This window comes from Zonotrichia albicollis, chromosome 7 (genome assembly GCF_047830755.1).
Source record: "Zonotrichia albicollis isolate bZonAlb1 chromosome 7, bZonAlb1.hap1, whole genome shotgun sequence".
Classification (NCBI taxonomy): domain Eukaryota; kingdom Metazoa; phylum Chordata; class Aves; order Passeriformes; family Passerellidae; genus Zonotrichia; species Zonotrichia albicollis.
In genome coordinates this window covers 47,238,293-47,263,578 of record NC_133825.1, presented here as the reverse complement: position 1 = coordinate 47,263,578, position 25,286 = coordinate 47,238,293, and the positions used below count along the sequence as shown (strand labels likewise).

The window sequence follows — 25,286 nt, the reverse complement described above, 5'->3', positions numbered from 1 at the left end:
AGTTTTATGAAGTTAGGCCTCTTCTCTTCATAACAATCCATTCCTGCTATGCTCCAAGCAGCTTAAATTAAGCTTAACTTCTTAAATCTGCTGTTCTACAGGCTGGTCAAAAGCTTAAGCTTGTAATCACTGAGAGCTTGATCCGAACCTGTTCTCAGGTTGATACAGAAATTCAGGAAATCACTGCAAAATGGAATTTATTCATTTTTGCACAGAATGACACAATGTGTACAGGCCTAGCACTGTTTGTGTTACCATCAGTTTCAGTATATGCCAATATTAATAAACAAAAGTGAGTGGATTACCAAAAAAGTAACTGGTTGTGCTAAGATTTGTCTGGTGCTCAATAAAAAGAGTGCACAGAGCACCTTCTTGCCTCTGTTAAAGATATTTATTAGATCAGAGTGCATCAACCAACGAGTCCTTTCTGTTGACAATCACATCACCAAAATTTCAAGTGCTTATCATCCTGCATTACAAATTACTGTATTTATTCTATTCTTCAAATTCAAAATGATTGGGGGAATGCCATTTTATAGTTTCAACAAACCCCAGTATATACACAAAACAGCAATTTTCCATTAATGATCAAAAAAAATCAGCTTTACACCTCCCAAAGGTGTTCTGGATTATTCTGCAGAGAACAGAGGCAGCACCTAAAACTGGGGAGGCACAGATTTGAAACTCTGTAATGTGGTTTATCAATCAGATTTATTTTTTTTTAACTTTTGTATTGAAGCCGAATTTTGTCTAATAGAGAGCTAGCTGCATCTTTAACTATTTTATTTTCATCTTTTAAATCAGCATTTTGCTTCATGAATTTAACTGCCTGGCATTCACAACCATGGTACCTTCCAGCTCCAGACATTCCTGCCTGAATTTCCATCCCCAGCTCTGTTTTGTTTGAAGAATAAAAATACTAAACTTCCATAGCTATTTTTATGAATTATCTAATTGCAACAGGATCTTCTCCCACGTATTACACTGCCTGTAAAGGAAATACCTAAATTTTCTGAGAGGATTCATAAACCAAACCGAGCTACAAACGAGTAAATCTGGGACAGTTTCTCCTGTAGATAGTTCACCTTTCCTTAGTGCTCTTCCAAACCAGCAATTCAGCATGAAATGGGGAGAAAATGATAGGTTAGAGTTAAGTAATAAGGAAATCAAGCATGTAAATGTGGAAAAGGAAAAGAGAATAATTCCATGGCTGCATGGAGAGCTGCAAGAACCTGGCAACACCATCGCCAGCCAAGCACCATTACCAATTCCCCCCAAGCTGCTCCAGGATATTTAATCACTCTCAACCACTGGCTTTAAGAGATTGTAATTCCCTTTTCTTACAGAATTCCTCCCAACACCTCCCTGAGGGTGAGAGGGAACAGACCTGCAGCACCCCACGCCCTCGCTCAGCCCAAACCCCAACATTCGGGATGTAAAGGCAATTTCAGTCCTAATAACCCTGGAAAGAATTTCCTGTGACAAAAAAGGGCAGAGCAGGGCAGCCTCTCCACGCAAGCCCTGTCCTGCTCACCAGGGCTGCATTTGACCCCATCCAGGGAAGTTTCCCTGCAGGACTCTGCAGCTCTGGAAGTGCAGCTGCAGCGGAGCAGCGATGCCTGTCCAGGCCAGCTTGTGGCACACGGATACAAAAATGTGCTCCAGCCCCCAGGGATTTCACAGATTTACTATCAGTGAAGGGCAATAATCACTAAAGGAGGAGCAATTATTCCAAAATCATTTAGGATTTAAAAAATCATTGGCAAGAAGATAGAGGTCAGGAGGTGCGCTGTCAAGGGAAATAAAAAAACTCTACCTGTCAAACCTGGGTTTAACTTCCTCTCTGACTGCAATATGGTAAGAAGAGAGAGAAAGATATAAAACTGAAAGGTCACATAGCCACTGAAAGCTGGAATTAAAAGATCTCCATTTGTGTTCACATTTTACACAGGGATCACACCATTAATCTGTTCAATCCTTCTGCAAAAGTTACTTTTTTTTTTAAATTGGCTACAAATTAACTAAAAAGAAGGAGAACAAAAAATGCAGTGAGTCTCTGGGTGCAATTTCAATTTCCTGAAGATGGTGAGAGGTGGTGCGTGGCTGCACAGCCACAGCAAATAAAGCACATGTGCCAAAGCTGAGGGAAAACACTGCTCTCAAAGGATTCCACCAGACTCAGCCCAGAGGGGCAGGGAGAACAGAGGAGATCAACACAGTCCCCAGGAATCTGGGGTGGAATGGCAAAATAAAATCCCCACAGTCAGCAGTGCCACTGGTGCTGTCTGTGCCAGCCAAAACCAATAAATATTTAGAGATGCTGTTGGGGTGGTGAGTGGGAACCTCAGGTAGGTTTTGTCCACAAACAGACTTTCAGCATTCATTAACTGGTCACAGAAAAATGTTTGACCAGAAAGGAATTACAGAGTAAGGAAATGAAGGAGGCAGAAAGAGGAGAACACCCTGATTTAGCCAGCCCTCAGATGGGGGTTTTGGAAGCTGGAGCCCATGCAGGATGCAAACAGAGATGCACAGAAAGCAGAGTGCTAACTCCACCAGAATATTTAGCACAGGGAATGCTTCTAGAGTCAGACATATTTATGCCTGAACAGATTTTTGCTATAGATTTAATAACCTTAAGCTAAATGTGCTAGGACCATGCGGAAATGAAGCTTATACACCACATCTTGATGTATTAAATCACTTTACACCAGAAATACAACACATGTACTTTTCTCCCTGTTCTCCTCACCCAAGGAATAATATCCAGGCTTGGGGATCCCACATTCCTGTTAATTTTGTTTCTATCTCAGAACTCCAAAGGTGCAGGGCCAGACAGCTCCCACTAAGATTTCAGCTGGCCTGAAGCTTCAAACTTCCCTTGGGCACATTTATTTTGGGATGGAGGATCCTGCCCTGTCGGGCTGGTGGGCAAGGAGGGGATGCTGGCCCAGGAGCAGGTGCCCTGTGCCACCCCAGGGTGATCTCTCTCTGCTCTCATGCACCACTAACTCCCACCTGAGGCTTGCAGGTGGCAGCAATGGGAATTGCTTAACTACCAGCAGTTTATGGACTCCAGCATGACCTGCCATAACTCCCATTAAAGCAGGATAATTTGCTACAGAGAGAACTTTTTATGATTATATAAAACCACCAGAACCTCAACATTATTTAGGTTTTATTGTAAAGCTGTAAAAATCATCCACTGTTAACAGCTGCCTTAAAACACATGAATTAGGCATTTCAGTAACCTTTAAGATGTGTTATTCTTTGTCATAGTTCTGAATTGTAAGATAGGTCTGGTTACCTCGAAGAGGTTTAAATTTCCAATCTATTAAAGTAATACTGGCAATCTGTTATTTCTAGGCCATTGAGGAAAGGTTAAAATGAAAATTGGACTTTAGGGAGTTCCTCTTATTCTAAGTGCAGGCTGAAAACACCTCAGCAGCAGAAGGCAGAGTCAGGGTCTCAGTAAGAAGCAGTTATCAAGGGAAATGACTGGTGATAACTTTATTGATTAAAGCAGCTTGAGGAATTTCAGAATTGCCACTGTCTCAAATGACTGTGGTGAGACAGCTTTATTAAAAAGGTATTTTTCATTAAAAGCCAAGTGAAAGAAAATTGTAGCATGTTTTCGAAAGCACAGCTCATCTAAAATGGTTTAATGATGGTATGGATTAAATGCATTCCACAGGTGGAATAAATTATCGGAATAAACATTTTGTAAACGCAAAGCAAAGTAAAACCAGCCCCTGTCATGTTACTACAAACGCAGAATTCGTCCAGGAGAAAGATTAAAATGTAATGCAGTGCATTACAGGAACTTACTGAAGTGACTATACTGAGGTTTTAAACTGAAAATAATGAGGTTTTATTATTGTGTACCACAAAACTAAACCAACCTGCAAATCCTTCTCCAAAAATACAATAAAATCACAAGGTCAAGCACTCAAAACTTAGGAAAAGATGCCAGAATTAAGGTAGTTTGCTTGTTTGGAAATTGTTCCTCCTACACACGTGTGAATCATGATCCAGGCTTCAACTCCAGCAGTGTGGATTTGTGTTTCCATGGTGGAAAGCATGGAGTGACTGGTGCCTTTATCCAGTGGTGTCTGCTGCACCCCTCCTTGGTCAGGAACATTCTCCCTTCACTTCCAAACTCTCTAAAAATAAAACCCTCTACCTACAAACTAGATACATCACTACAACAGATTGAGGGCATTTAGCATTAGAAATAATATGATAAAAAGCCAGAACTCTGATAAAATATAAGTTAGGCACGAGTAGCAGACATGGCAAACAGCGGAGAATGAGTAAATAATCTCTTCTGGGGATTATTCCTGCCTTTCTGTACCCAAAACAAACACTCCTGAAGCTGATGGGAGCCCTGTGGGAGCAGCTTTGAACCTGGGGATGCATCACATCAGGTTTGTTCCCTGGGGCACGGACCAGAGACAGGAGCTCTGCACCTGGGATGTTCCAGGGACACTCCAGACTGGGATATCTAATTCCTGGGGGGATATGGACAGACTGAAGGGAGCACAGCAAAAAGGAGGGGGGTTGAAGGGAGGGAAGCAGCAGAGCTGAAGCACAGATTTAGTAAGAAACAACTCCTGCAACAATAACAAGTCTAGACATAACTGGATGAAGAAAATACCCAGCAAGTTATTTTGGTTGTTAACTAGAGTAAAACTAGAAATAAGGAGATGCAGTTTAAAAGGGAAATATCCTGATAAATCTCAGGAAAAGCTGCCTTCCCCCAAGACCCACGGGGCTGAACACCATCCCCAGGGCTCTGAGAGTTGTTTGGCTCTCTGAAAACTGCTGTGGACAAGACATTAATAACTGTGGAGCAGGGAACACTCCTGCATGGGGAAGGAGATGGATTAGATGGCCCACTAGGTCTTTTCCATCTCCCCACTCTGTAATAAAGCAAAACCCAAGCACATGCTGAATTACAGGGCCATAATTTCATCTCCAGGCTCCAGGGACCTACAAGCCACCCCAAACTTCCCTCCTGTTGTTTATAATGTCACCCAAACCCCCGTGATGGAATTATTGTGCTGTAATTCACTGCTGTTTGTGAGGCTTCTCATACTCATCCTTATGTCCTGTGTGACAGAACAACAAATCAACAAAGAGGAGCTGGAACAACTACAGATAGGGGGAAAACGGGCTGTGCTGAGGAAGCACAGCATGTTTCTGCAAAGCCAGAAATACAGGAGGGGGTTTTGGGGTCAGTCAGTGCTTCCTATTCACCAAAATTATAAAATATTTTACTTCTGCCTTTTACTAAAAAAAGGTAGCCAGTGTGAGAGCACAGGAAATAAAGGACATTTTGGGATCAATTCCATCACCCTGCAGCCACCAGTCTCCAAGCAGACTGCCAGGCATTAGGGCACCTCTTTTGTCTTTGCCAGGCATTCAGCCCTGGTCACATTCTCCTTCAGCCTCTTCTGTAACTTTCCAAAGCCACAGCAAAGCAGGGAAAAAGCAAAATATCTGGCACAGCCCCTGGGCATGGCACCTCACCCTTACCTGCTCTGGTGGAACTCCCAGTTCTGCCAGGGCTGACTCAAAAAACCTTTTGGATGGTTTCCCCACCACCTCAGCCTGGATATCACAAGCATACTGGGGAGAAAAAAAAAGAGAGAGAAACACAAAAAATGCTGATTGGAAAAGGATTTGTTCAACTCCATAACTCCAGTTATAAAACCTTTGTGAGTATTGATTTTTGCCCTTAAATAACACAATGGATTAGCAGGTGAAGGTGGAGATCAGAGAATTTGGATAACAGAAGTGTTTAAAGTTTTCTGGCAGGAGAGAAAATGCTCTTGAAACACCTCAAGGTACAAATCTTTCACATTTTCCATCACTGAGTAATCTTCAACTCAGTTCCAGTACTGCTCATTTTGTTAGGAGCATCACTCTTAGAGATGTAACAAATATTCTTTATATAAAACTATCAAAAGTACTGGAGTGCCTTAAAAGCTATAGAGGATTTCTTCAACCACCTGGCATGATTTTAATAATCCAAGTGAAAAATCGAGTTTCAAATCCAGGTTTTGAAAAGTTACACTCGAAAAAGCAGATTTTACAAGTTACATTTTCCTGCAAGTATCAGTGCTATGCTGAAAATAATAGTTTCTCGCTTGTTCCTAGACAAAAACTAACAGCTAACATGGACCTTCAGGTTTACCTGGGTATCCTGCACACAATATTCCATTTTTTTTGTCTGACTCCTCCTTTCATGGGCCTCACTTGCAATAAGGGTACCACAACAGAAAAAGTTCATGGTTTAAGTAAAACAAATTTAAACAAAAAAAAAAAGAGAACAAAGGCAGAAAAGAAATGAATCCACCCATCTTTAGAATGCAGCAAATGAGTTTCAATGTGTGGAAACTGCCTCCACCAAGGTGAATAATTACAGAAGATGACCCATATTTATGCAGTTACTCTTTTAACAAGGTGCACAGGGTGAGTAAGCACAATTCCAGCTATAAAATACCTCCAGTGCCTTCATATATGCTCCAACATCAAGTTTCAGCCCATCAGTTTCTTTATAGTAGCGTCTGGAAATGAAAGTGATAAAGTTCCCATGAAGTGAAAATGCTGGCAGTTAAAGACAAAGAAACCACATTTTATTATTTCTGGATCTTTATGGATGTCCATATGGCTGCATAAAAAGTCAAGTAATCAGAAAATCCCAGGCCTGGGTTTAATACCAGGAGTTAAGGACAAGCTCAGGACTGTGCAATGCTCAGGGAAAGGATCCCAGATGCCCATTTGGGAATAACCTCACTGGTTCAGAGGGATTTCAGTGTGCTTGAACCAGGATGGGCTGGGCTGTGCATTATTGCACAGTGACACAGAGCCCTGGCAGGTAAAAGGTGAGGGCTGGCCCCAGCCAGCAGCTGTGACCCCTCCTCATTGTGCCTGCAAGGAGACCCCAGACAGGACCAGCACTGCTGTCTCAGCCCCCCACACAAGGAAATCCTGTTTATCAGGAAGAAAAGCTCTCCAAGCTGAATTTGTTTCCTTCTAAAAATGCTCCCATTGCCATGAAACTGATGGAATTAGAAGGTGTCTTTAGAGAGCAGCCATGATATTTTCTGAAAAATCCTCTCCTTAGGATTTTTTCTCCTGAGAAGCTGAGAGGCCTCAGGGACAAAATGTAATCATTGATTATCTGCTGCTGTGGAATGCAACAGGTGCACCTGTGATTGGTCTCATGTGGTTGTTTCTAATTAATGGCCAATCACAGCCCAGCTGTCCAGACTGTCTCAGTCAGTCACAAGCCTTTGTTATCATTTCCATTCCTTTTCCATTGCTTGCTAGTCTTCTGATGAAATCCTTTCTTCTACTCTGTTAGAATAGTTTTAATATAATATATATAATAAAATAATAAATCAGCCTTCTGAAACATGGAGTCAGCATTCTCATATCTTCCCTCATCCTAATCCCCCTGTGACCACCACCACAAGAGAGTTTTTCTGGAACAGCAATTCACATTCTTGCAGGTCTTCCAAGCTCTGGGCAGAGCAAAGACAGGTTTCTCTATGACAGGAAAAGAGGTAGGATGAGCAGTCGGCTAAGATTTTATGCCTTATCCTTCTGCCATTTTCGATTATTCAGCATAGCCTTCCTTTAAAATGACCACTTGACCTTTGCTGGAACAGCCATTAACCTTCCATAGTCTGCCGTAAACAGCTTAATTTTCTGACAGTGGCATGACAGAAGAAATTACAAAGCCAATTCCCACTCTCAGCCCAAACCAGATGCTAAATGTAAATCACTCCATTTCCAGGAGCAGGGCATTCTGCTTCAGTGCCTCTGACACTTTTGTTTTCTATGGAATGAACTAAAACTTCTACCAAAACCAACCTCACTGGCCCAGGGCAGGCACCTTGCTAAGGCCCTCCCAGCTGTGCTGGTTCTGCAGGTTGAAAATGAAGCTGGGATTTGTGCATGGCCCTTTGCATCCATGAGGCTTCTCCAGTCAGGAGAACAGTTCTCATAATTTATAATCCCTCTTCTTTGAGCCAGAGAAACTTGTATTCACATTACCTCAACGATCAGCCAATAAAATACAATATCCTCTTGGTGAAAACTGAGCTCTGAATATCCCAAAATCTTTACTTTTAAATAAAAAGTAATATTTCAAAGAAGTAATAAAAAGAGCTGTTTCTATCAATGAATGACCAAATAAACACTTTTACATGCACAGGGTACAAAGAATTTTTGCACTGATGCCAATACGGTTCCTAAGAAAAGGTTGATTCTACATTCAATTTTGAAATATGATATTACTTAACACGAAATTTGATTATTTCATGTACATTAGCCAGTCTCCTGTTGGCTCAACATTTTCTCCTTATCCTTCTGAGAAACAGTAAGGATTTTTCAGCCCTGTTGGAGGATTAGAGTGCAGGTAAGGCAGCACAATGAATTTAACTGCTCCTTCCCACTGATAAGTTCTGCCCAGCTGGATCAATAACCCACAAACTAAGAAGGGTTTTCGCACCCATTACAGTCTATTGAACCACTGAGCAAAGTTGTCACTGCACTTTCCCCAAGATAAACATGCACAGTCTCTTTTAAACCCATGCATCACACAACAGATAAGAATAACTCTTGTTGTTCCTTTTGGGATTTGTCATTATTCAGTAGGAATTAATAATGTTCTGCTTAAAATCTCAGAATACATCTAAATTAATTATTTTCAGGAAAACATTCCAACTCCCTGACTGGATTTTTTCCTGTGTGTGAAAACAGGAGGTCAAAATTTACTCTTCATGGGCAGAGAATAATTAAAAATGCCGTCTGACATTAAAACTACCAAAATAATTGATCTGCCACTTCAAAAGCACCAAACTGCATCACACACCTACATCAACAGCTCTTCACCCAAGCATGGCCTGGGGAAATTTTGGGTTTCTTTCACTATGAAAAATTATTTATATTCAGTTCAGAGAGGAACACGTGGCTACAGGCAGCAGTTAAACCAACAGTTCTCACCTCTGAGACACTAAATTCTCACTCATTTGGGGGTCACACACACCAAAATCCAAACTCTCCATGATTCCTATGAGGCTCTCTTGAAGCACCACAAGTCCTCTTCATTGACAGGCACCTTACCAGGAGTGCCTACACTGATTTCTGTCCTCCATTAAAGATATTATTAAAAAATGCAGAGACTTGAGGTAAAACCAGAGCTTAACTCACCCTTTTCCAAGGGAGATCAAAACAGGCTTCTCCATCCCAATCAGAAGTCGGAAAGCCTCATTAAGGTTGGTGTAGGTGAAGTTCTCTGCTGCATCTCCAAGAACCACACAGTTTGGGTTTGTCTTATCAATCTCAGCAAATTCAGGGACAAGATCTACAGAAGGAGGAAAAAACCAAAAAAAAAAAAATCACAAATCCCTCACTGTGGATTCTTTGATGCTTTTTTCCGCTAAGGTCAGGATTAAATGCATGATATGGTATTTCTTGTTGGGATTCAGATGTTCATTAGTTCTTATCTATGTTACAGTCTCACAAACTGAGTTCTACAGCACTTCACTCTAAGGAACTGAAAATGGAGATGGGTGTCTCTCTCTACAATGCCTTTTGAAGATAAAATTAATGTCTAATTAAGAAATGACACTTAAATTATTTTTACTTTTAACCCAATAACCAACCACCCATGGCTGCAATGAGGACTTTTTTTATCCAATTACACAAAACCACCCAAACCCATGGAGAAAAAGGACCAGCCTCTACCCTAAAACCTCAATCTTGCTTTATGTATATTACTATATTCTCAACCCTTAAACTCTAAGTTTTCCACACTGTGATATTGCACACTTCTATTCAAACTCCACACCCACAATCCCGTCACTGTCATATTTTATGAAAAATCCCTTTGCCAGGATTTCTTCTCATGGGAAGCTTCAGCTTCTCCATGTTTTGCTGCTCTGAAATGTGATTTGGAGAATTGTTTATGCAGCATGTGAATTGTTTTTAATTAAGGGCCAATCACAGCCAGCTGTGTCAGACTGAGTCTGTCATGGATTTTTTATTATCATTCTTGTTTAGCTTTCTGATGTCTCCTTTTTCATTCTTTAGTATAGTTTTAGTATATAATTTTCTTTTAAAATAATATAATATCATAAAATATAAATCAGCCTTCTGAGAACTTGGAGTCAATCGTCATCTCTCACCTCATCCTGGGACCCACCACAACACCGCAACAATTAATAACCACAATTGGCAACCGCCAAAAATTGGTGTCCCCAAGTGAGTGACACCACAACACAATCCCAGCTCTGTCATTCCATTTTGGAAACCTTCTCCACAGTCTCAGGTCAAATGCAGTGTTCTCTTGGGGGTCAGTGCCTGGCAGCACAGAAAGTCTGAAATTCTCAGCATCCAGGGCTCCAACACCTCATCATTTCAGGTCCCACGGAAGCAACTGTGGTGGCGTTTGCAGGGGTCCCAGGATGAGGGAAGAGATGAGAATCTTGACTCCATGTTTCAGAAGGCTGATTTATTATTTCATAATACATATTATATTATATATTATGTTTTATCTTACATGTTATATATTATATACATAATATATATTGTATACAATATTATATATAAGTGTATGTTATGTTATGTTGTGCTATGTTGTGCTGTGTGCTCTGTGTGATATATTATGTGTGATATGCTATATTCTAAGACTATACTAAAAGAAAAGAGAAAGGAGACATCAGAAGGCTAGCAAAGGAAAAGAATGGAATGATAATAAAATCTCGTGACTGCTCACAGCCTCGACACAGGTGGGTGTCATTGGTCATCAAGTAAAAACAGTTTCACATGTTGGGTGAACAATTCTCCAAATCACATTCCAAAACAGCAAAACACAGAGAAGCTGGAGCTTCTCAGGAGAAAAAATCCTGGCAAATTTTTCATAAAATATGTCTGTGACAAGCAACAAATCCCCAGATTCATGCTTCCTTCACCCACGACAACACATGAAAAAATAAATAAACCTCAGTCTGACCCAACCCTTCATACCCCTACTCATCCATCCCAAACCAAAGAGGCAAGCAGAGGCCGCGTCCCAGGGCTGTCCCACCGTGGTGCACCAGCAGGTGTGGCCTCAGGCCGCGCTCCCTCAGCAGGTGACAGGCGGCCGGGGCCGGCGCTGTCACCTGCGACACCGAGATGTCGAAGCCCAGCGCCCGCAGCTTCCTCACGAAACTCTCCCGCGTCGCCTGCGTCTCGTTGGTGCACAGCTGCAGCTTCAGCCCAGAGGCTTTGATCCTGCAGAGGGAAGGCAGCAGAGAGGGTAAGGAGATGAAAGAAATGAGACAAGAGTCACTCTCAAGGGAAATACAGGTTGGATGTTAGGGAAAAGTTTTTCACAGAAAGGGTGATAAAGTTCTAGAATGGCTGCCCAGGGAGGTGGTGGAGTCACCATCCCTGGATGTGTCTGGGAAGTTTTTGACTTTCCTGGTTTGCCCAGAGCCACAGAAAGATGATTTCTTTTGAGGGTTTTCTGCAGGTTGAGGAGTTCTTGCTAGACAATGGCCATATTCAGCCGCTGTACAATCCAGCCTGCTTGTACTAATGGACACGTTCGCAAACAATGAATAATGGACATATTCAGAAATGGGGTCGGTATAGCCTTGAAAAAGATACAAGAAGAAGAGTTGTTAAGACTCAGCAAGTTTTTCAGCAAGCTTGGGAAAGTAAGAAAAAAGTGGAGTCATGGGTGGGCCAGACAACCACAGCAAGACACGTGAAAAATTAGGTGATTCAATCAGCATTCTAAATTAGACGTGAACAGCTAGGGTTAACCAATCATGCATTTGCTAGAGACACGTTGACAGTAGAGATTTATTACAAATGTAGTCTTTTTATGGATAATAAATTTGGTTTCACTGGATGATATTGGTTATGGTGTGAAGTCCCTGAACCTCCACACCCTGCAATTTCTACTCCCAGGAGAAGGGTGTCATCCCTGGGTGTGTTTAACAAAGCCTGGATGCGGCACTGGGTGTTGGGGTTGAGTTGAGGGGTTGGGGTTGGGTTGGATTTGATGATCATGAAAGTGTCTTCCAACCTGCTCATTCTGTGAATTCTGCTAAGAAGATGAAGATGATATTCCAAACCAGGAGCAGGATCCTCTGCTGTGACCAGATGCACCCAAAATCCTGACTCTGGGCACTGCAGCTGCCAGTTAGTTCAGTGATGTTTTACCAGTAGTGGGGTGGATCCAGTCACATTTATCATTAAATCTCTCATAAAACACCTGTGCTGTTACATAGTGGATAATCCCAAAAAACCTGGCACTTTAACTGATTCATTAATAAATGTTTACAGGTAATTGGCTTCTCAGGGGAAGGAAACACAGCCATGAGTGTCCAGAGCCAAGGACATGGCTCCTGTGGATTGGTACTCTGCAAAAGTTGTGTTGTTACCCCATTCCTGCAGTGCCCACGGCCAGGCTGGGCAGGGCTTGGAGCAGCCTGGGACAGTGGAAGGTGTCCCTGCCATGGCAGGGGTGGGATGGGGTCTGTAAGGTCCCTCCAGCCCAAACCATTCTGTGAATCCCCTGCAAGCCCTCTGCCCCTGAGCAGCTTTGTTTCCCAAGCTGGGAACCTGCTGTGCATGCCCCCAAAAAGCCTCTTCCCCGAGGATGAGCTGTCAGCTGTTTGGAGAGCCAATGTACTTCAAAGTGGCCACGGAAAATCAGAAGCACTTAAAATGTACCACAATTAATAAAAAATAAACATTTGCCTAAGGGACTTTCACTCAGCTCCTCTAATACATGAACAGTTTTTTTTGTCAGTTTTCATGTGAATTTGTGCAAAATCGTCTTTGAGTACCTGAGCACATACAGATTCAGATACTTAGATAAGTCTGGAACCAGGTTGACAAATTCTGATAAATATTATGACTCTTCTTTGTATTAAAACAAAAAAGGACTTTTCTATTAAGGAAGTCCCTGCACTGATTCTCAAGACAACAAAACATGCTGGGTCCATTTGGTAGGGAAGGAGATCTCAATTGGCTGGTGCAAACACCAAAGCCACCTCGAGACAACAGATCTGATGATGAACTTTCCATCAAAGGATTCTTGGAAATCTGGTCCTGACCCAGGGAGCCCCTTCTGCTCATCAAAACTACACACCAATGTCTTCTTTAATAATGCTGGTGATTCATTTCTTTCTTATTATTTGTCTTTCCTAATCATAGATATGTGAATTATCAATTACACTTAGTGGTTAATTGCCCTTCATAAAGATAGCTTTTCTCTTTTAAATTAGGCAGTTAATATATTGTAACTAATAGCATCCACTTGTACATTATAAATATATCTTCATTGATTGGAGCACTGAATGTGAGATTCACTCTCAAGTTAATGAAGCAATTGAGTGAAGAAGTGCAGGGTGTACCCAGGGAATAATTATTGTTAATGAATTATGATGTGACCTTCTCAGAACAATGAACAATTGGTGTGACAGTGGGATGACAATATTCCACATCTGTTATTTGAGACACGGTTTCAGCTGGAGTTAAAAAGCAAAGCAGTGTAATTTGGATACACAACAAACTTTAATAGAGTGTGCCATGAGTAAAAAAAAAATTATTCTAAAAGAAATTATTCTAAATGCAAAGCCTCCCTGCACACTCTTAGGGAAAAAAATCCCATGATTCACAACTGCCTGGAAGCAGACATTTGTTGAATTAGAAGCTGCTTTTTCTCTTCCTAAAGGTCAATGTAATGAGTCCAGGGACAACACCAACCACAGAGCTGCACAGACTAAGCAGCACCCTCACAAGTCAGCTCAGTGAAAGCACAGATTCAGCTTTCCTCTACTACAAACTTCACTTCTTTCTCAGCATTTTGGATGGAAATCAGAGTGATACATCTGAAAGGACTGAGAAAAGCAGAAGTCTGGACACATCCCATACTGCTTCATGCCTTTGTGGCCACCAGCAATTACCACCCCAACAACTGAGCTCAGGAAATGCTCAGGATCAGCCCCACAAACAGTCAGGCCAAGCTGGACAAAAAAATAGGAGTCCTCTGGAGACACATGAAAAGGACTGTTAAAAATATCCTGGAACGTTAAATGAAACAAAAATCTGCAAAACTCTAGAGAAGACTTATTTCTACAAAAATATCTTTCCAATGAAAAGTCACCTTTTCCTTCCCAATTAGCATGAAAAGAGCCCTGCAAACTCAGCCAAATCCTGCACAGAACAGTCACACTCACCTGCACACTCAGTATCACACACTCTGGGATGATCCATCCCTGGATGCTCAGCACAGGGATGGCGAGCAGAGCCTGCAGGCCAGCAAACAACTCTTAACCCACAGCTTCAATAATTAGGGAGAGCTTTTACCAACAGCTCTGCATGGGGGAAAACCTGCCTCAAATCACGTTCACAGCAAAACTCTCATTCAGTTTCCCTGGCCTGGCAGGTTTTGAATGTGGAGAGGCTAAAAGAAGTGGCTTGGTTTGTGTCTCACAGGTGTGATGCTGTGCTCAGTGAGTCCATAGGGCTGCACAGCTTCAAGGGAAACCTCCAGCCTCCGAACTGACCCACTGCTTACACTCCCAGCAAAGCAGGGCACTGCAATTTCCACTGCTGGCAAGTGTGGGGATGTCAGGAGAAGAATAAAGAACAAGATTTGTAATGTGATGTCTCATGAGATAAAGAGCAAGGGATTAGGTACCTGCAAGAGCAGAAGAATGAGGCAGCAGGAGATGAAATACACGACACACGTTTTATCTAGATCTCAGAGTATTACAGATTTATCAGCAGGTCCATTACAGAAGCACAGGCACACCCAGGAAACCCAGTCAATCAGCCCTTCAGCTGACTTGCACACCTCGAGGCTGTGATAAAGATCCCACTCAAACAGCAGGGAAATCAATGCTGGTTAGGGCAGTGGACAGGCAGCACAGCTGCCCCTGCTGCAGGGACCCAGCATGGCCCAGGTACCTGTGGGCATCCCCAGGCACTGTTTGGGGCCATCAGCAGGCTCAGCAACTTTTTCCACCAAATCCACCAATTTCCAACATCACTGCTCACACCACTCCTAATGCCCAAGAGCAGAAACGGGGGAGCTTCACCTGAGTGAGGCAGAGCAGCTCCTGACCCTCCAGGCTGCGACAAAAGTCCAAACTCAGCTAAAGTGGCAAAAAAAAATGGTCAGAGCCCTTCTTGGAGGGGATGGCAGAGCAGAGATGGCAGCAGGGAGCAGATGGAGAGGCCACTGTCCCCTCCAGGTGTGTGTCACTGCTGCCAGTGCCTGCTCTGCCAGGGAGCTGCCACAGCACACACACACTGAAGGAAAAAGTCACAAAAAAAAACTTCCAAGCCCCAAATTAAAAGTGGACACTGGGCTAGAACACCAGCCCTTCCAAGCCCCAAATTAAAAGTGAGCACTGAGCTACCACAGCAGCCTTACCAGAGGAGGGATTTAAGCCCACTCCAGATCCAAACAACCACTTGGCCACCCAAAACACCCCCAAATCTACACCTGGGGCACCCACCCAGCCCTGAGCACCTGCCCAGGGGAGAAGAGGATGTGAGGGGTTTAACTGCAGCCCTGAGCAGCTCTGTGAACTGACCTTTACCTCGTTCAGCTGGAGCAGGACACGGGGCTGAGTGACAATGTCCCCCAGTGCAATTACCGTGCGTCAGATGAGCCGGTCCCTTACAAATCACCTCGAACTTTACACATCTGCTGGCTGTCAGCATCTGCCAGGCTCACTCACCCGAAAATAATGAAAAAAACTCTCATTATTGCTCCATAACAGGTAAAGTGTTAGGACAATTATTGGACATCCTCACTGACCTTGTGCAGACTTAGCCAGGCGCCCTTGCCAACCTTTATGGGCAGCCTTTGGACAAAATCTGTTCTTTCAGGTGATGTAAAGGTTGTGACACCCATTGTAGGAAAAGCAAGGGTCCTGGAATCCAGACTGGGAATCATCAAACTTAAATTCACATTATCCTGCACATGGCTGGAGCAACTAAAAAAAGTGTATAAGGCTAAACTTCAGATTTCCCATTTTTTTCCCCACTGTCTTTTGCAATGAAGATTTTTCCTAAGATGGGAATAGGAAAGGGCAGCCCACAGCCAGAGGTCCTGTGCAGATGGGCAGTGGGGCAGAAAGCAAAACCCTGGAACAGGCAACAAACCCAAGCTTGGAGTCTGTCTAACATCAACTTCAAAGGGGTTTGGAAATGTGCTACAAGAGACTTGCAGAATTGGCTTTTTATCCTGCTTTTGGGGATAAGATTTTGCAGAATGCTTTGGGGTTTTTTTTAATTTAAAACAAAGCATGCTGAGCACTTTTGCTATTTGACTCTTTTGCATCAGTGGACAAATATGAGTGTGCTTCAGTGTAAACCTTCCAGCACTCTGATACCTTGTTTGAAACACAGGGAATCAACAGCACCTGCAACCAAACCACAAAGTAAAAGCAGCACTTGGGCAGCAACACCATCCTCCCACCTGGGCAGGGTTAATGTCAATGCTCTCTGCAAGGGCCAGGGTGCTGATGGCTCCAGGTAAAACCTCTCCTGATCTTGCAGGTTTTTCCCAGGAGAACCCCCCTGGGAGCACCACACACACCTGAGGATCCAAAGGGGTTTTCTGGCTCAGAGCAATAATTCCTTCTGGGGTCCAGCTGTGGAAATGCCTGGTGTGAGCAGAGCACATTTGCTCTGCTTAAAAAGCGTCTTTTTTTTGGCAAAAATGTGCTGTATTTTCTCTGCAAATCTGTATTCCTGCCACTCCAGCAAACTCATTATTTCAGAAGCCTGAAGGAGGCCATAAGTGCCCATCCTTACATGGTACAAGCCTCTCCCAATTCCATGGAAACCTTGAATTTCCTGGTGTTTTTTAACCTGGTGGGTGCAATGCAATCAGAGGACTGTGGATTAAACTCCAGCGTTTCCCTTCTCTCTCCCAGTGCCCAAAACTTTCCATTCCTCTGATTTCTGCCGTCACAGCACATCCAAACCGCTTCAGTCTTGCTGTCACATCTCTGATGCCACTTTTGCCCCCTGTGTTTCCCCTCACTGATGTCCTGTCATGGCTCCTGAGTACAGCCAGGCTCATTACAGCCCTGGTTCTCTGGGGATCCAACTTTCTGCTCCTGACAAACCCTTACACGTGGCACTTTTTGGCCCCAGTCCCTCCTGCATTCCTGAAACTCATCTCTGCATCTGCCATCTCCCCAGCACAATTTCCTCTCCAGCCCCATAAGGCTCACCTCCCTCCAAATATAGAAGGGGATAATTTGGAGGCAATCCAAAGGAGGGATTGCAAAAGGGATTAAAAAATAAGAGAGAATTACCTTTGCACATGAATAAAAGCAGATTAATAGACACACATGAAGGAGCCACAAGAAGAGGCCAATGTTACTTAAGGGTGGGCAAGGGTGACAAAAGAAAAGGTACATTTATAAGAGTAAAAACTCTGGAAACACCACTTTGAGACAGCGTTTGACAGTAAAAACTGAAAAACAAAATCACTAAATTGTAGATCAAAGCAAACTTTAAACACCCACTAATGCCTTTATTTAGGTGTTTGGATAACTCAGAATTTTGCAGAGGTGGAAAGAAATCCTGGAAATTTTAACTGGAAATCCTGGAAGTTTTAACTGGAAATCCTGGAAGTTTTAATACTGAAACAAACCTAAAGTCCATCTTGTCCTGAATTCTCTACAAAGCCCATTGAATACAGCTGGATACCAGAAATACTGCACAAATTATCCAACACCATAAATTATAATTCACCACCCTGAACAGCAGGGAAGACAATAGATTTGTAGGCAGCAATATGCCACAACAGTAAAATCTAGAATTCAGTATTTAATAAAAATAACACATACTTCTGAAAGGAACTTGCAGAAAGAAAGCACAAAACAGAATACAAGAAAAATCTCTCTGGTCCATTAAGTTCAGTAACAAGATGCATTTAAGGCTGCAGATTACAAAATCAGCTTAATGTATTACACCTAAAAGTCTTTAACCACACTGCAAATGGTTCAATAAGCAAACTCTGGCAGAACTTAAATAGCTAGTTAATCTCCACTTTGGGAACTGCCAAGAAAAAAATCAGATTTTTGGGGATTCAGTTAGCATGAACATGGGATAGATTTATTTGCATTGAGCAAAATATTTTTAAGGACAACACAGTGAATGATACCCCAATAGCTTTTATTCTGTGTAAAAAGCGTGGTGCATGATCTTTAAGGTTGCTTCCAACCCAAACTATTCTATGATTCTATGAGGCTGCTAATTAAACACTGCTATTCTACGATTCTGTGAAGCTGCTCCATTAAAAACTCATTCAAAAATAAGTCATCTTTGACAGGGTTGAATTCTCACTTTGTACACAAACAGCACCTGGTTGTAAAGAAGGAATTCTATTTCTGAGACCCTGAAGGTTAAGGATGTGTGAACTCCAAAAAATGCAAGCAGTTACTCATGCAATTTGTGCACAAAGCAGGTGAGCACCCACAACTTTGGGGACACAGATCTTTATAAAGAAATAATGAATACTGCTGATTAGAAAAGCATATATGGGTTAGGAACAGCCACTGCTCTCAGAAAACTGAGACCACAGCTGATGTTACAGACTGGAGTGCAGCTGAGAGTCAATTCCTGGATCTCCTTCTGGCTCTGTCAGGAAAAGCCACATGACAATACAGAATGCTTCATTTTTGTGTGTCTGCAGCTTCAGGAGGGCAGTGACACCTGGGGCACACTGGGTTCATTTGGGTAGAAAATGCAAAGAGAGTCAAGTACAAAATTTAACAGGTATTTACACAAGGGTCTGTATACTTTATTTGAAGGCCTCTTTCCAGTAGAAACAGCTCCTTTTCTATCAAATGCCCCGAAGGCACAGCAAGGCTTGGAACTCTGAACATCTGCACAGCCCGTGCTCAGCCACATTATCTGCTGTGACAACAAAGATTTCCTACTCCTCATGGCACACACACTTCCAAAAGGCTCTTTGTGAGCTCCCAACTCCTCCGAACCCCCACACCCTGAATTGTTTTACAGTCCCAGTTCCATTTGTTCTCCTCACAATCTCCCTCTTGTTAGACTCTCCAGGTATTTTATTTTAGCAGGAGTGTCCAGCTGCTCCCCAGCCTCCCTGCTCCCCAGATTTCCGCTGTCCCTTTTCAAGGGCTCTGTGGAAAGCTGTGCTAACAGATGCACCACCCCAGCCCAACAACAGGATGTTGTAAACCTCCAGCTCCTGTGTGCTTTTCATATGGATATGCTAATGGACACACTATCAGCACGCAGCCGTAAATGCAAATGCCAGAGCACAGGCTGAGCATCTTTTATGGGTGTTTAACCACCTTCTGTCTTGTAAGGGAGCAGCTCCCTGCGATTTGCGAGATAAAAAGCAGCTAGCTCACCTCGTGTCAATGCTGTGTAAATCGATTAGGACAATGAGAGCACGGCACTGAGGCTCTGTTAGGGCTGGCTCCAGGAGAAGCCTTTAAGTCACCGATCCCTTCTGATCTCACCCACGGCCTTTCTGATCTGCTCCAAAGCATCTGCCAGGGAGCTGCACACCCCGGGAAGAGAGGCGTGGGGTTTACGTAACTTTTTCAAAACTACAACAGAGATCCGCCACAGTAAGTTAAACAATCAAGAAACATTGTGTCTTAAAAGTTTTAAAGGGATAAATTACCTCATTGAGCCACTTTTGGCTTTTTTAGCCATCTGCTGCTGTAATATCCCCACCTAAAGATAACAGCAGCAGTCCCTGGAGAATTTAGAGACATTCCTGGCTCCAGGAGTGCCAATACCCTTTGGCACACAGGTAGATGAGTAACAAGGATCCAGATTCACCTTATCCCTTGAGCACAGGACACCAGCTCTGCTCAACAAACGCTCCTGTCGTTCACCTCCTCAGCCTCCAACTCATCAATCCCCTCTCAGAGCACACTGAATCCTTCAGTATTTCACAGGTGAGATGTATCAGGGCTGCAGGTGCACCAGCAATAAACAAAGCAATCCCGGCTGTTAACACTTAGTGTTTCACCACAGGTTGTACCAATTATTGATGCCTTGCTCAGGAGGGTCTCTACAGCAGTGAATGTCACCTTGCTCAGGGTGTTCCAGTCTCCATCAGCTTCTCTGGCCATGTTTCTGCTCCATCTGACTCTATTGTTGGCTAAAAACAAACAGACAAGAGGGAAGCAGCCATCACAAATAGAAACCAGGCCAAATTCTGCTGGCAGAAATCAGGCTGCTGCTCTCACAAACACTAACTCACATAACTGCACAGCAGAATTCAGCTGAAAACAAGGGGAATAATGCAGAAAATGTAGTTTTAGGAGGTCAGGACAGCTTCAGTCACATGAAACCGATGGCAAATTAGTATGTTTACTTATCATTTTTACTGGAGTGTATGCTATATGTTGTTACACTAAGTTAATTGCTGTAATGGGGAGGTGATGTAGCAAGACAGTCTGAAAAGAACAGGTCAGCTGTCCTGCTGTAAGAGTCCTTATCTGTACTCTATCAAAATGGGATTTAAGGTTTCTGTTGGACATATATATATACTAAAAGATGTTAGCTCCTTCAGCAAAGGACCACAGCAATTTGAATTAGTTATAAGGTTCCTTATTATCTGCAATTATGGCTCTTTAATTGATTTAAGAAAAAAGGAATTAATTAAAAAGAGCTCCTTTTAGCTTTGATCCATCTGCTTGAAACCACCCAGCTGTACTGTGACGCAGACACAAATATTAATGAGCAACTGGCAATGGGATAATGAGTCAATAAAGACTTTAAATGGTGTGAGCCTGAACAATTACTAACCTAATAGGCAGATAAATAAGGCTACTTGACTTTACCCAAGGAAAATGATTATTCTTCACCACTTACATTGAATGACCTGAACAAAGTGGTTTGGTGGGGTTTTTTCCTTTCTTGGCACTTTTCCATTTTGCTATTCCCACAGCTATGAACACTGCTCACCAAATCCTGCCCAAAGGAGATCGGCTTTCCCTGCACAGCATTCCAGAGCCTTTTGCTGGGTTGCATCTCCAAACCCTCCTCAAAGACCCTGCAGCCCTTCCAGACAGGTCAGATTAGCTGCTGAGGGCTCCCTGTGACTAACAGGCAAAAAGGGCTTGGACATTCCCAGGATTTCCAGAGAAAATTTTCCTACATTTAGCCCAAGGCCAGGGTTTTACTGCTGCTTCATCAGCATATTTCTGACATTACTGTAAGTTAGATGCAGTTTAAGTTGTCTCCATGCAGGAGGTTTCAGCAAATGCCGTGACAAAAGTTATTAAGTAACAGCCTGCAACTTGACAAAAGATGAAGTTTAAAATTTAGGAGCAAAAAAACAACGTCAAAAGCATCTGGTGAACCACAACACAGGTATTACTGAACATGTCCTGGTTTCTAAAGGCATGGTCTGATCTCTGACAGTATTTATGCAGTTGCTGTTATTTATGCTTGGTTTGGATGTGCCTGGAGGCCTTGGCTATGATCTGGGCTGTCCCAGGCTGTGCTCTGCACATGCACAATCCCTGAAAGGACCACAGGCCACAGGATTTCAATAGAAGCAACTTCTCCCTCTGCCTAGTTTTCATTGAATTTCTGGGAATGCTGCTCTCCTCTTGGCTGTCCTGGCACCTGCAGCTTCTTCCGTCCAGGTAAGCACCAAAAACTGGCCAAGAGCCTCAGTAAGGCTTAAACTTGCTTCAAATATTGCTCTCTGATACCACCAGGAACTCTGATCCATCTGATAACATCTTCTGTGCATCCTCATCCTATGTGTGTTTCAAGAAATATGAACAAAGACAATGATGGGGGGAAAAAAGCAAGCAGAAAGAGTTCTGTTATTACCACCTAGTTTGGATCTTCTCCACTTCTGCCTTTCCATGGTGGTTCCACCAGCATTTAGGCACATATTTAACTAACTTCATATGATTAATTATACTGAATTCAGTATTTCTTTCTGCATGTTTTCCTGCTCAATAATGCACTTGTCCCAGTTGTGCCTGTGCTGAGTGGCCCCAGAGGGCAGAAGCTGCAGGGGTGCTCACCAAGCAGAGCTGTCAGTGTTTCACAGGGGTTCAGAATTTAGACATTTGAAACATTACAAGTGAGGTACATGCAGCAGCACAGCATGACAGAATGGTTTGGGTTGGAAGGAACACTGAAGTTCCAATCTCCTGAAATGGACAAGGACACGTTCCACTACGCCAGGCTGCTCCAAGCCCCATCCAGCACTTGCCAGGTGAAACAGATCTGGATTTTCCACAGTGGGTGAATGAAATATCACAGAGAGCCAAAAGGCTCTTCCAGAAATTCACAACCACACAATCAATACCTGTCTTTAAACAAAGCTGTCCCTGTGGCCACTGCTCTCCCCTGGCCCCATCCTGCTCCTCTGGTCAAGCAGGGCTGATATAGACACACTGGCAAGCAAACCTAATTAATTAAAGATAGTTAAGTTAAAGTTACTTAGCTATTGTTACCTGGACAGCATCACCCAGATAAAAGAGAAGGAGTTCCCTACCTGTGGGCACTGGGAGTAACTCACCAAGACCACACTTTGCTTTTGAGTCACTTCCAAACTGGACAATCATTAACCCCAGCAGAGAAACTCTCCATTGCAAGGTTGCAACTTCCAGCTAATTTGACAGCAGAGTTAATTCATTTACAGACACACCAGCGTGGGCAATATCTGAAAAACCATTACCACGGGACAGTGGTGGACCTCCTACAACAGTGCCATCTCCTGCCACACAAAACAGGGGACACCAGCAAACACAGAACCACGGGGGACAGTGCCAGATCTGCACACTGCCATCTCCTGCCACACGTGTGGTGACACCAGCACACACAGGGACAGTGCCAGATCTGCACACCGCCAGCTCCTGCCACACACGCAGTGACACCAGCACACACAGAACCACGGGGGACAGTGCCAGATCTGCACACCGCCAGCTCCTGCCACACATGCGGTGACACCAGCACACACAGGAGGTTGTCGGGCTCTCCTCCCCATCAGCCCAGGCTGTGCGGGCTCCCTTCCCTAAAATGACCCCCGAAAGCACCAAGCTGCCCCCAAAACCCCCGATTCCCGTGCGGCACTCACACAGCACGGCACGGACTGGACTCACACCATGCCCAGGCGGTGACCGCGCTGTGTCCCCGGCTCCGCTCTGTCCCCTCTCCCCGGCCGCCCCCACCCACCTGCGCACGGCCTCGACCGAGCCCGCGATGGGGACGCCGCCGCCGGCGCCGCTGTTGTAGAGAACGCCGCTGACATCGAGCAGCAGCCCCCGCACGGCCCGGGCCCAGCCCCGGCCCCGCTCCGCCATGGCCGTTCCCGCCGCGGCGCTGCCGGGAAATGCAGTCCCGGCCCCGCTCCGCCCCGGGCCCGCCCCGCCGCACCGCGCCGCCCGCCCGGGGCACAGCGCGCTGGAACTGCCGCTGCAAACGGCACCGGCAGCGGTCACGGCCGGGCTGGATGGGGAGCGACCTGCCCTACCGGGGGGATCAGCACCCACGGCACCGGAGTGAAATTAGATGGTTTATAACGCCCCTTCCAACCCAAACCTGGCCTAGTGGGTACCATCACCACCCACGGCAGTGAAGTGAAATGAGATGAGTTTTAAGGCCCCTTCCAACCCAAACCTGTCCTAGCGGGGGGCATCAGCACCCATGGCAGTGCAGTGAAATGAGATAATTTTTAAGGCCCCGTCCAACTTAAACTTGTCCTAGCGGCTAGCATCCCTACCCATGGCAGTGGAGTGAAACTAAATGATTTTTAACGCCCCTTCCAACCCAAACCTGTCCTAGTGCGTGGCATCCTCACCCATACCAGTGGATTGAAATGAGATTATTTTTACTGCCCCTTCCAACCCAAATCATTCTGCGATTCATATGACAACCAAGGAAAAAAACCCTACTGAGTCATTGTGTAAAGAATTTTACAATCGCAGATAAGATGCTATCAGCTGTGTTCCAGCTTTACGGATAGTATTGTTTTCTCCCAAATATCTTCTCGTTGCTAATGTCATCAATAGCATGGCACGACTCCCAGAATGTATAAGGGGCTGTGGTGGAATTATAGTCCCTTTTGTTTTAAGGAAAGCAGAGGAGCCTTGGCAGCATTGATTTGCATCACCGCTTCTGGAATAGCCTCTGGCTTCTCCCTAAAGATAATATCTAAACTGTGAAATTCATTAAATAGACTCAGAAATGGATCAGGTTATTTAAAACAACATTACTAATGGCACAATATCTCAGCTGTCTGCAGCGATAGTGAACATTGTCTTGGATAGTGTTATCAGTGCAGGACACCCGCTATGAATATTGATCCACAGCTTGTTACAGCCATCACTTGCCGTCAGGACAGGTCAGGGTTGAAACCCACCTAGCATCAAAGCAATTTAAAGACAGCACTTGGGCTGAATTTTAATGTCTGAGCTGGGAAATGGACCAACTTCAGAGTGCTGGAACTAATCCATGAGTGTGTGCCCTTCCACATGCATGTATGTTTGTAGGTTGTTGTGTGTATACGTGTGAAACTGATGAGATTTGAGAACGTCTTGTAGCTCACAGATTCATTTCAATGCTGCAATTTACATTCTCAGTTCCTGCAGACCCAACGACTCAAATAGAAGTATTTGTAGTCTCACATATACCAGATTTCCAGATTTTTTTCCCGGTTCACCAGCTCCCATATCCCCAAAACCAAGCTTTAGCCACCTGTAGCTTGTGAGTGTGAACTCCTCAGGTCTGAGCTCCCTTCTCTTCCACATTCTTGTGGTGTTCTACCCCAGAGGCCGGTGCCAAATGGGCTCTTGGATAACTAACAGTTACTTTTAATCACATCACCCTTGCACATCATCATCTCATCTTCTTGCTTTCCTCTTATCTTAAGGCCTATGCCAAGAATTATTTGTGAGCCCAGTTCTGCTGAGGCTGAGACGGCGATGAAGAAGAGGAGGAAGAGGGCAGTGCTCTGCATCTCTCCATTGGAATAAAGTAGGTGGAGTAGCAGATTCCTACTGAGGGCTGCCTTCCCTGGCTGAAAGGTGCCTTTCTCCAGTCTATCTGATGATTTGTGGCGCCAAAATATGCTGAAATGCCAAGGAGAGGGAAAAGCCTCGCCCTGAACAGATACAGGTGTGCAGAAATGTGTGTGCAAGTGTGTTTTCAGTAAGCAGGACTGGCTAGCAGTGGTCCCAGGGCTGGTGCAGATTGGGGAGGCTTGGCCTGCTTTCACC

General features: G+C 44.1%; 1 protein-coding gene across 1 annotated transcript in view; it reads right to left on the bottom strand.

Moving 5' to 3' along the window:
• The window catches only part of LHPP (phospholysine phosphohistidine inorganic pyrophosphate phosphatase), a 72,467-nt gene extending 49,055 nt beyond the window's left edge, over positions 1-23,412 (bottom strand). The window contains exons 1-5 of the mRNA XM_074545371.1: positions 23,245-23,412; positions 11,105-11,292; positions 9,226-9,379; positions 6,509-6,572; positions 5,539-5,631 (exon numbers count right to left, since the gene is read on the bottom strand). Of these exons, the coding sequence (XP_074401472.1) occupies positions 5,539-5,631; positions 6,509-6,572; positions 9,226-9,379; positions 11,105-11,292; positions 23,245-23,372 (627 nt within the window). The 5' untranslated portion in view covers positions 23,373-23,412. The remainder of the gene's footprint in view (positions 1-5,538; positions 5,632-6,508; positions 6,573-9,225; positions 9,380-11,104; positions 11,293-23,244) is intronic.
• Positions 23,413-25,286: the final 1,874 nt, after the last annotated feature.